At 44.2% G+C, this 12350-nt stretch overlaps 1 protein-coding gene across 1 annotated transcript in view; it reads right to left on the bottom strand.

Annotated features, from left to right (window-relative positions):
* Positions 1 to 12350, bottom strand: part of LOC311509578 (NACHT, LRR and PYD domains-containing protein 14-like) — a gene marked incomplete at both ends in the record, with an annotated part of 67560 nt that overhangs the window by 39792 nt on the left and 15418 nt on the right. The window contains one exon of the mRNA XM_084574810.1: positions 233 to 401. Within this exon, the coding sequence (XP_084430936.1) occupies positions 233 to 401 (169 nt within the window). The remainder of the gene's footprint in view (positions 1 to 232; positions 402 to 12350) is intronic.

Genomic DNA, 12350 nt, shown 5'->3' with positions numbered 1-12350 from the left:
TTTATTCCTTGGCTTTCAACCCAGCACGAGACCCTGCTCTAGTTTAGTGCTTTTAGTGTTTTTATTGTTTTTAATTGTTTGTCTTATGTCTTCTGTTCTTATTCTTACCTATGTACAGCACTTTGTTTCAGCTGTGGTTGTTTTTAAAGTGCTCTATGAATAAAGTTGAGTTGATTCAGTTGGTGATTAAACATATCTACAACAGTAACAGACAGTGAACTGACCTCAGAGTCTCCAGTCTACAGTCTGGACTCTCCAGAAAACCACACAGCTGCTTCACTCCTGAATCCTTCAGGTCTTTGTTGTTACTCAGGTCCAGATGTTTCAGATGGGAGGGGTTGGACTTCAGAGCTGGTCCCAGAGAATCACAGCTGATCTCTGACAAACTGCAGTTCATCAACCTGAATACAGAATAAAAGATGAAATGATTGATGATCAATCAGATGTGTTGAGGTCTGAAATGTGTCCTGATCAATCAGCTGTTCTCTAAAATGAGTAGAGTGACTTTGTCCTTGTGTTATTGTGGATCTTCATCATGTCAGCCTTCTACAGACATCATCCAAACGTCAGCACAACATTCAGACAACTATTCATGTCAACACACATCAAGATGGCCGCCGAGGTGTGGTCACACAGTTTGCCAGGTCCTGTGTGTTTGCTCTAAAAGTCATTTAAAGAGAGAAAAGACTGCAGATTATGCTATCAACATACTTCTCTATTGTCTGTATAACTTTCTATCTTCTATTGAGTTCAACATGTCTCAGACAAAGGGATAATCTAACCCTGTATCCAGCCAAATAGAGTCAGCACCTCCTATTCACAAGAGTACTGAACTATGGCCATGCCAGGCCACCCCCAGGTAAACCCGAAATGTCTGTTACAAATCGACCATTACTGACCATCTTAATCTCTTGCTTATACTGGTCCTGGTCGGTGATGTTGAACTAAACCCTGGTCCTCAATCTGTAAACACAAATTCCCTGGATGCTTTACAATCACAGCTATCTGGATTAAAACTGGGCCTACAGCTAGCTGGGCTGCATCCACACCAGTCTTGGCTACAACTGCAGCTAACTGGGCTACATACCATGATGGACTACAACTACAGCTAACGAGGTCACCACCATTGCTAACTGGACTAACACCACTGCTAACTGGACCACCTCCACTGCTAGCTGGGCTAACACCATTGCTAGCTGGATCACATCAGCTGCTAGCTGGACCACCTCCACTGCTAGCTGGATCACATCATCTGCCAGCTGGTCGTAGTCCAGGAAACGGAGTATCTTTTTTTTTTTCGTGGAGGAACCAGGCACGAGTTGGACTAGCAGTTAGCATCAGAAAAATCTGCCATGGCTCTGCAAATCGGTCGTGTGGATGAATACAATGACGCAAAGGAGGATTTTGAGTCATATCTGGAACGTTTGGAGCAGTGGATTTTGGCAAATGAGATCAAGGATGAAAAGGTGTGCGTGTTTCTCTCGGTGATTGGGGCTGATGCTTATAAGCTGCTGAAGAATCTGGTGTCGCCGACAGTCCCGAGTAGTATGCAGTATCCTGATCTGGTGAGAGTACTGATCACGCATTACAAGCTTAGACGAGAGAACAATAACAAAGCACAAAACAAAGGCCAAAGGGAGTAAAAAATAACTTTGGGACACAACAGACATGCTACAGACGTGGGGGAAGACACTCAGCACGTAACTGCAGATTTAAAAATGAAAAGTGTCATACCTGCTCCAAAATTGGACACATAGCCTGTGCATGTAGAAAGGGAAAAGCCACTTCTCAAACTCAGTATGTAGAAGCTGAGGGAAGTACATCCAGAAGAGATGAAGAAACTGAACTTTTTGGAGTGTATGCAATATACTGCACCTCAAGCTGTGAGAAGGGGTACACAGTTGATGTCGCACTCTGTGATAAGAGCACAACAATGCTACTGGACACAGGGTCAGCTGTGTCAGTGGTATCTGAGGATTATTACCAGAAAAATCTGTACAGTTATCTTTTAAAACCAGCCCCTAGGTTAAAGCTGAAATCATATTCAGGCCAAAGTATCGCTGTTCAAGGATACATCGTGATACCAGTACAGTACGAGACACAGAAAGTCACTCTACCTCTTGTCACTGTGAAAGGAAGTACACCAGCTCTGATTGGTCGGAACTGGCTAAAGGAACTACAACTGAACTGGAAACAGATTTTCACTGTACACCGGGTGCTAACACAGGCAGAGTGGACCCCAAGAGTCAACGAGGTCTTACAGCGCCACTAGGCAGTGTTCTCAGAGAACCAAGGCTGCATAGAGGGTTTTAAAGCCAACATCCCCGTAAAACCAGGCACCACACCGATCCTCTGCAAAGCTCGCCCAGTCCCTTACGCATTAAAGAAAGCAGCAGAGAAGGAGCTGGACAGGTTGGAAAAAATGAAAGTGATTTCAAAGACTGAGAAAAGTGAGTGGGCCTCTCCAATAGTCACCGTGCCAAAAGCAGATAAAACAATTAGGATTTGTGGTGACAACAAGGTCAGTATAAATCAGTGTATGGAAGAGCAGACATACCCATTACCTAACACAGAAGATTTGTTCGCTACCTTAGCAGGAGGAACATCATTCAGTAAGCTTGACCTCTCTCATGCCTACCAGCAGCTGCTTTTAGATGAGGAGTCAGAGAACTACTTGACGATCAACACTCATAAGGGCCTGTACAAATTTCATCGTCTCAGCTATGGTGTTTCCAGCGCACCTGCAATTTTTCAGTCTGTTATGGACCAGATTCTACAAGGACTGGACCATGTGACATGTTTCTTGGATGATATTCTCATCACTGCTTCATCGGAGGAGAAGCACTTAAAAAGACTGGATGAAGTGCTCACACGGCTGGAAAAACATGGTGTCCGAGTGAAACTGTCTAAATGTCAGTTTTTTCAGAGCAGTTTGGAGTATCTGGGACATCGCATTGACCGGGATGACCTACATCCCACCGATGGAAAGGTTGCAGCCATAAACAAGGCGCCCGAGCCAACAAATGTCACAGAGCTGAAGTCCTTCTTCGGTCTTCTTAATTACTACAGCCGTTTCCTGCAAAACTCCTCCACCATCCTCCACCCTCTACACAACCTGTTGAGAAAAGAGGCTAAGTGGGTTTGGACTTCTGAGTGTGCTAAGGCATTTGAAGATGCAGCAGCTATTAAAGCAGAATAAGGTGTTATGGAGTAGGGGCTGTAATTTCTCATGTCATGGAAAATGGAGAGGAACGGCCCGTGGCTTTTGCATCTTTAAGGACTTTAACTGAGGCTGAAAAAAAATACGCCCAAATAGAAAAGAAGGCACTCGCCATCATCTTTGGAGTAAAGAAATTCCATAAGTATTTGTATGGGAGGGAATTCACACAGATCACAAACCGCTGTTAACTATCCTGGGACCAAAGTCAGCTGTTCCAACTTTAGCAGCATTAAGGATGCAACGCTAGGCTCTCATCCTCATGGCGTATAGCTACGATATTGAGTACAGGAGATCAGCTGATCATGCAAACGCTGATGCTTTTTCTCGCCTACCCAGAGCCTCAGTTGACAACACAGGAGAACAGGGAGGTATATTTTACTTCTCACACTTGGAGGAACTACCAGTGTGTGCAAAACACAGTGAGAGAGCCACTTTAAAAGATTCTACACTGAACAAGGTGTGGAGCTACACAATGAATGGATGGCCCAGTTATGTGCACGATGAAGCACTGCGGCCTCATTTCATACGTAGGCAGGAGTTGTCAGCGGAACAAGGCTGCATTCTTTGGGCAGTGGCGGTTTTAAGGGGGGGCCAACAGGGGCCAGTGCCCCCGTAACACTGAGTCTGGACCCCCCTGTGGCCCCCCCTCCGAACAAAGATTATACAGTAAAATTGTGATATTGCCCCGACGCAAAAAGCGGAACTAATGCGCGTGGGTCAACATTCTAGTCGGATCCTTTAGTGCGTTACACCACCGAAAACGGCGGTCAGTTTCGATACCATCAACCCGACGAGAGGCAGTGAAACGATTACAATATTGTGTTGTTATAAGGTAAGACTTCTGGTCAAGAAATGTTGTTGGCTAACTTTATGAATTATACCAGCCTGTCAGACCAGGTGTTAATGTCAGCTTGAGTTGATTGCATGCTTATAACGTTAGTTAAACCTTACCACAACAACAAAAAACAAGCTCGCAACAGTAGCCTATTGTAATAAATGTTATTTATATACTGGGCTGTTGAAGTGTTGTGTAAAGGGTTACCAACTCCCTGAAAAATAAATAAGGGACACCTCATTGGCAGGGCCGGCCGACCCGAATGCCTTCACCCTTCCCGGCGTGGTGGATTGTTTCAGCCCTTATTTGTGTGTGAAACGATTTTTATTTATTTTTTTAACTATTTGACTCAAACCTGAATTTAATTAATCATGAAAAACAAATTATTATTCAACAGTTTATAAAATAACAAAATTTACAGAATAAAATAAATATTTCTTCAACAGAAACCTGTCCTGCTTAACTTAAAACTGTATAAATTAATATAAAACAATAGAAAGCAGAACATTCTTCTTGTCATAGTGCTAAAAAAAGTGCAAACAGAAAGTGTGAGGAAAAGTTGTTTCTTCTTCGCAAGCGACAGTACCGAGCGGTATTCCCGCTGTCAGCTCATTGGAGATGGACTGGGATAAGTTTACCGTAAATGTTAATATAAAGCGCCCTGTTATTTATTACTTTCACTGACACTCACTATTTTTGAATCTCACGGTAATACGGGACAAAGTGCGTCCTGTTTCAGCTCAATACGGGATGCGTGCTTTTGTTTCTAAATACGGGACGATTCCGTTTTTCAAGGGACGGTTGGCAACCCTATTGTGTATTTCTCTCCACTTATGTCTATAGTTCTTTGTATATATAATTGATAACTGCATATAATTGATTATAATTAACTGAGAAACTGAAACAAGGCTAACAGTAATTTTCATTATCAGTTCATCAGTCAATACATTCTATGATATGTTATTATCATTTTTTCTATACTTGTGTCTCAAATGTTATGTTTGATTTGAATTATTCTATTGGAACTATTGGTTACAATGGTTAATCACTACTTTTATAAAATAAAAATAAATTAAATAAGATTTTGAATCTTTGTCTTTTTTTTTGTCCCGGGTTGAATGGGCCCCTCTGACAAAACCCCTGGCCCCAGCCAGGCCCCCTCAGTGAAACTGGTCTAGAACCGCCACTGTCTTTGGGGCCAGCGAGTCATCATACCCCCAGGTTATCAACAACGATTACTGGAAGACCTTCATCATGTGCACCCAGGTATCTGCCGCATGAAAGCTCTCGCCCGCAGCTACATGTGGTGGCCTGGCTGTGATGGGGACATTGAAGAGCTGGTGAAAGGTTGCTCTATCTGCCAAGCTGTCCAGAAAATGCCAGCAGTCGCAGCGCTGCACCCCTGGAGATGGCCGGAAAGAGTGTGGCAGAGAATTCACATTGATTTGGGGAAGGACAAGCAGTATTTCCTGGTGGTCATCGATAACCATTCAAAGTGGTTGGAAGTTTTTCCCATGTCTTCCATCACCTCTCACAATACCACTGAAGTGCTGACACACCTGTTCTCTGCGTATGGACTGATGGAAGAGCTGGTATCAGAGAATGGCGAGGAGATGTTGAGGCACTTCCACTGAGCTTGCCCTCACCAGTGGCTGAGAATGTGCCACCAGTAACTATGGACCAGTAACATAGGCACGAGGCACTATTGATCTTCTGCGTGTTTCTTTGCAGTTTTATTATTGACTTAAGGCTACGCACGAGACACGACTCCCCATACAGCTCTAAGCTTCTATATTATTATTCATCTTCCGTACCTTTTTTCGATTTCAAACTCGCCCCGCAATTTTGGGGCGACACCGACAAAAATTACATCAAAACGTGCGCCTTTATCGGGATCGGTGTGCTATTACTTTTATAAGGAATCCACGAATTTTTCACGAAAAAATGCGAAACATTTCTCATTGAAATGAATGGAGAAGCCCGAAAAAAGTGGCAACATTCCAAAATGTCCAGCTTGGCTTTGTCGAGCGATTACTCAGCCATGCTTTGTAGTAGAAACTTGCTTGGAAGTTTGTACGAGGCACGGGAAGTGTAGCTTTCTCTTCCTGAAAACGGCGTTTCGATACCTTTTACGGTTTGGTCAGGGTCGCAGTTTACGTTTGGTGAAATTTGGGGAAAAAGATTAAAAATCAGCGTTTATAATGGGGCTCTATGGGCACACTCTAACCGACACTAACTTCAGATTTTCTAAAAAAAAAAGGTTCTCTCTGATCCTGTGGCCACAGTTTTTGAGGTACAGAGATAAAAAATACATAAAAACGTAGGGATTTTTGTTGGCTTTAAGATGGTGTTGGTTTGATTTGTGTGGGACGTACGGTTTGGACTGGAGGCTCCTCTGAGCGAGGAGTGCGGCGACAGCTTTTCGAATTTTTCCCCATGTGTGTGTATGTGGAAATCGAGAGGGATTTCTCGACGATTTTTCGTGTCGCATACTTTCTTTCCAAAGCGACTGCGGCCCCAATTTTGGCAGTACGCGCGTGGCAACAACACTAAATTGTAGAAAACCCTTGGCTGACGCTAACGATGTGTTTGTTTTCTCGATAGCACTTGTAGTTCTTGAGATACAAGCATTTGTTCGGAGGGCAAATCCTAGTTTGCACTTTCCCTCTGACTCAGGCAGAGGTGAGAGGGAGACTTCAGCAGCAGTTGACCCTGGTAGCCATGACAACCAGACCCCAACCAGCTTACACACGCAGCAGAAGGGGACCAGAGGCGGGAAAAGAGCTCTCAGTGGAAAACAGTATCTGCCAAAACATTAAAACCCCCCCAAACCATTACTGCAGTACTGTAGGGGGCCAGAACCTGACATTATGACCCCCCCACTCCAAACCTCCCACCTCCCCTCCCACTATAGCATTACAGACACAGACTGACAAAACATTAGGGACTCTCACAGCATTACATTCACTACAGTAGGGAGGCAGAACACCCCATGAACCCCCCCTCCCTCCCTCTCTCCCTGACCCGTTTCCTTCACCTTATTAGGTCAGTGAATAGCTCAACTGCTAACAGACGCTAACTACTAGCCGCCCAGTGATTTAGCTGACGACTAGCCTTCCAGCATAGCTCATGTATGTTAGCGAGCTAGCGGCGGCTAACACGGAGGTTAGACGCGAGCTAGCAGCGGCTAACACGGATGTTAGCCGCGAGCTAACCGCAGCGGACTCAACCGCGAAGTTAGCCGCGAGCTAACGCGGAGGCTAGTGGGGTTAGCCGCCGGCTAATTCGCCGCGTTGCTAGCGGGAGCTTATCACAGTCATCAAACCACATAAATTAGGAAATGTTTATGGCTTCTAACAACATTAATGACAGTATATATATATATATATATATATATATATATATATATATAATTGGAGTAATTTAATATAATATGTTTTTAATTAAATAAATAATGAGCTGTTGAACACTCATAAGAATTATATTATGGATATTACATAACATTATTTGACATGTCTATTTGTCTGTGTATAGTTTTCCACCAGCTGATCCAGACAGACGGAAGAGCTGGACTAAGATGGCAGCAATGACTTTTATTATTAAAATGATTATGTTTAATGATCAGTTATTATGATATGCTCGTTATTTCAGTTGAAGCCATTTGATTTTACTTGTTGTACAGAATGTATTTTGTGGTTATTTTGAAGCTATACCACACTAAGCCAATGCTAAAATTAGTGGCTAGCGCATCATGCTAATTGCTAACAGTAACAGCTAATGCTAGAATTAGTGGCTCATGTGTGTAAAATATACATTTACACAAAAAATATATATTTACACAAATATACATATACATTTGAGGTGTGCTTTTTCAATACAGAATCAATACAGGCACTTCAAAAATTTCCGCGGGAATTTTCTAGTTAGTGCCGAGTGCCTATGACACGCTGCTAGCAGCTATGGGAGCCTATGGCACAAGGCGCTATTAATCTTCTGCGTGTTTCTTTGCAGTTTTATTAGTGACTCGAGGCTACGCACGAGACACGACTCCCCATATAGCTAAGCTATATGGGGAGTCGTGTCTCGAGACATTTTCTGAATTTGAATGGCGTGCCCCAGAGTGAGGAGTGTCCCGCTCCAACTGCCCATGAACTCCCATTCAAAATTTGAAGCTGATTTTCGAGGAAAGCTGAATCCACCCTCTTCTTATACTCGCCACAGTTTCCACAATATTTACTCCAGAGACACCAAAATTACATCAGTGTGTTCGGGAACTTCTCCTGCCAATCACTGTCTGTTTTTTTTTCTGATGTGAGCTTTGGTTTTGCCTCAGTGAGCCCAAATGCGAGGACTGTCAGAGGGCAAAAAATCTAAATTTCTTCCTTCTCCTCCCCTGTGTCTGTGAGTAGTCATGGCAACCAGCAGAGTCACCATGGCAGCCTCGGGACAGGGCCACAGCTGCAGCCATTTTTGTAGTCCTTGGCAGTTAATTTCAGTTTATTTAAGTAAATAACAAAGAAAGAGACAGAGAGAGGGTAAAAGACAGACAGGCAGTAACAGAGAGGTAAAGCAAGACATTTTTTGAGGTGACTGTCACTCTGCTTGCTCTGTGTGTACATCTGAGCTGAATGTTTTCTATTGTGTGTGTGGACTGTGCTAATCTCTAGCCTTAGCCTAGTTTAGTGCGTCAGCAACAGTAATGGTAATGCCAACATTAGTAATGGTAATGCTAACATCTTTTTCCTTTTCTTTTTTTAATAACCCCGGCAGCAGCCCTCGAGTCACTCTCAAAATTTCCTGCGGGAATTTTCTAGTTGGTGGCCAAGCAGCGAAGCTGCGTAGGACACCTATTGTGATTGTACGTTTTCTTCCCTATTATTATTATTCCGCCATGGGAGTCTATGGCAGCCCATTAAGGACAGTCTCAACATTACTTTGACAGAGTTTCATGTAAGCACTAACCACGCTCTAGCGCCACCAACGGGTCAAAGTTTAAAGTACATTTGTGCATGTAACTTTTGAACCGTATGTCCGATTTTTGAAAACAAGTTATCCTCGGCATCCTTGGACCACGCCGGGTTCAACGCACCATATGGCGTCAATTTCCGCCATGATGGATTTTCCGCCATTTTGGATTTCATCAAAAACCTTTAAAAGTTTTCACAGGTCACAAATTTTGTCTGATCGACGCCAAACTTCGCGCACCTCATCTACAGACCATCCTTCATTAAAATAGTATTTTTATTCTTCGGAACTAAAACCGTTCGCCCGTAACAGCCAACCAAAATTTGCGGCGACGGCACTGTTTTCCATTTGAGCTCGTATCTCGGCAACGCTTTGGTGCAATGAAACCAAATTTGGTACCACCCTTCCAGATGTTGTCCCAAGTGCACGACAAAAATCTGGTGTCTTGTGGCCACTAGGGGGCGCTATACTTAGCAAAACATTGTTTTTGCTCATACCTCTTGACGCGTTTTTATTTGAAATGAAATTGTGATATCCGCAGATACCGTGGGTTGCCCCAGTGACAGTTCATGCCAACTTTTCATGCTAGCCAATCGCAGTCGGCGGCAAAGCCGCCAAACAGGATGTTTTCTTATATCTCGGTGACGCTTTTGACTTCCGAAGACCAAACTTGGTCACGCGCTTCGACACTCCATTAGAAGTGCGTAATAAAAATTTGGTGTCATTCGGCCACTAGGGGGCGCTGTAATTAGCGAAATTGCGTTTTTGCTTATAACTCTTGACCCGTATGCCTGATATTCAAAAACTTGGTACTGTTGGACTCCTTGGATCATGCCGAGATCAACGATACCTATGATGTTAATTTCGCCCTATTGGATTCTCCGCCATTTTGGATTTTATCAAAAACACTTAAAAGTTTTCACAGGTCACAAATTTTGTCCGATCGACACCAAACTTCACACACGTCATCTACGGACCGTGCTTCATTAATGTATTACTTTTTGTCTTCGGAACTAAAACCGTTCGCCCGTAACAGCCAATCAAAATTTGCGGCAAAGCCCCTAACAGGAAGTGAGCTCATATCTCAGCAACCCTTGCATGTATCAAAGCCAAACTTGGTGCATGGACTCAGGACCCGATCAGGGGGACGCTCAAGAAATTTTGGCGACCTTTGACCTCTAGGGGGCGCTGGAATTAAGTAAGATGCCTTTTGGCCTGTTGCTGTTGATGTGTTTGGAATTAAAATGTACTAATGGTGTCTGGTAATACTGTTAGACGTCCTTAGGCCGACCCACGCCAACTTGTGATGTCATCGTAATTGATTCGGCCGCCATATTGGATTTAATCAGAAACATCAAAACATTTTCACAGGTCACAAATTTCATCAGATCTTCATCAAAATTGGCACAGGCCATCTTCAGACCATGCCTTATCGATGCATTGCTTTCTGGGACAATTGGCAAAAGCGTTCACCCGTAACAGCCTATCGAAATCGGCGGCAAAGCCGTCAAACAGGCAGTGACCTTATATCTCAACCAATCCTGGGTTTTTTGCCTTGAAACCTGCTGTGACTAATGCTATGTGTCTGATGCAACTGCATTGAGTTACATGGCAAATCTGGACTGCTGAACTTTCTGCTTGGCCCCTTCAATGCTGCTTATAGCTTTAATTATTACTAGAAAATCCCTGTGGAAATTTTGACTGTGCCGATGATACTGCCAGTTTCAAGTGTGCGTGGTAAATCATCGTAGTATATCACTTCACTCGGCAACAAAGTGACTGGATGGGTGTGAGTTTGATGTCATGCATGTTGGGGGGGGGGCGTGGGGGGTAGGGAAGGAGAGGGGAGGTAGGAGGGGGGGAGGGAGGGATAGAGAGGACTGGAGGGAGGGGGAGGGAGAGGGGGGAGGGGGAGGGAGGGAAGGAGAGGGGGGCATGGAGTGTTCTGCCTCCCTACTGTAACAGTCTGAGAGTCCCTAATGTTTTGTCAGTCTGTGTCTGTAATGCTATAGTGGGAGGGGAGATGGGGGGGTTGGAGTGGGGGGGGTCATAGTGTCAGGTTCTGGCCCCCTACAGTACTGCAGTAATGGTTTGAGGGGTTTTAATGTTGTGGCAGATCCTGTTATCCACTCAGAACCCTTTTCCCTCCACTATCTGTGTGCACCTGTGCTGAGTCTGCTCGTCAGGATTGGTCATAATGTTTTGGCACTCTGTGTCTGTGTGAATGTGCTCCTCTTCTGCTGCGTGTGTAAGCTCGTTAGGGTCCGGTTGTCATGGCTACCAGGGCCACCTGCTGCTGGAGTCTCCTTCTGCCTCTCACCTCTGCCTGAGTGAGAAGGAGGTCCAAAAAAACTGGGGAAAAATCGAAAACTGATCGGCGCACTCCTCGCTCGGAGGAGCCTCGAGCCCAAACCGTACGTCCCACACAAATAAGATTGAACCTTTTTTTTTTCAGAATTTCGACGAAACTCTGAAGTTAGAGTGAGCGCTAGAGTGTGCTCATAGAGATCCATTATAAACGCTGATTTTTAATTTTTTTTCCAAAATTTCCCCAAAACGTAAACTGCGACCCTGACCAAACCCTGACCAAAAGGTATCGAAACGCCATTTTCAGGAAGAGAAAGCTACACTTCCCGTGCCTCGTACAAACTTCCAAGCAATTTTTGGAATGTTGGCGATTTTTTCGGGCTTCTCCATTCGTTTCAATGGGCCGAAACGCCCGCTTTTTGCCGATTATTCTCGCCCCGTTGGAAGAATCGCTTAGAAAAGTCATAGCACACTTGTCCCGATTAAGGCGATTCGCTGCTTGAACCCTAATAAGGAGAGTCCTCCATATTATTAACCACATCTCTGATACAAAATTGAGTGCGGTTCTTCTCAGCCTTGACGCAGAGAAGGCCTTTGATTCGGTTGGATGGGACTTCATTTTCCAAGTTATGAGAAGATTTGGCTGCTGTGAATTTTTTATACAAAGTATAAAAACACTTTACTCCTCCCCATCAGCAAGGATAAAAATTAATGAGAGTCTCTCAAACCCGATAATGCTACAACAAGGATGTAGACAGGGCTGCCCGCTCAGCCCATCACTTTTCAACTTCTTTATCAAACCTCTGGCCCAGGCTATCAGGGAGGAGTCAGCCCTGGAGGGTATTTCTATAAAGGGAATAGAAAACAAAATCTGCTTATACGCGGACGACGTACTTTTATTACCCCTAACCAAAAATCTAAACTGAGTGAGTCTCAGTGCTCCTGCTAGGGGGGGTGTGGGTCGGTTCCAGCAGATCATGCTCACATTTTTTGGTCATGCCCTTATATTGTGCCTTTTTGGAA

The sequence above is a fragment of the Chelon labrosus genome (genome assembly GCF_963514085.1).
Source record: "Chelon labrosus genome assembly, chromosome: 24".
Lineage (NCBI taxonomy): Eukaryota > Metazoa > Chordata > Actinopteri > Mugiliformes > Mugilidae > Chelon > Chelon labrosus.
This window is presented reverse-complemented; position numbering and strand designations above follow the sequence as displayed.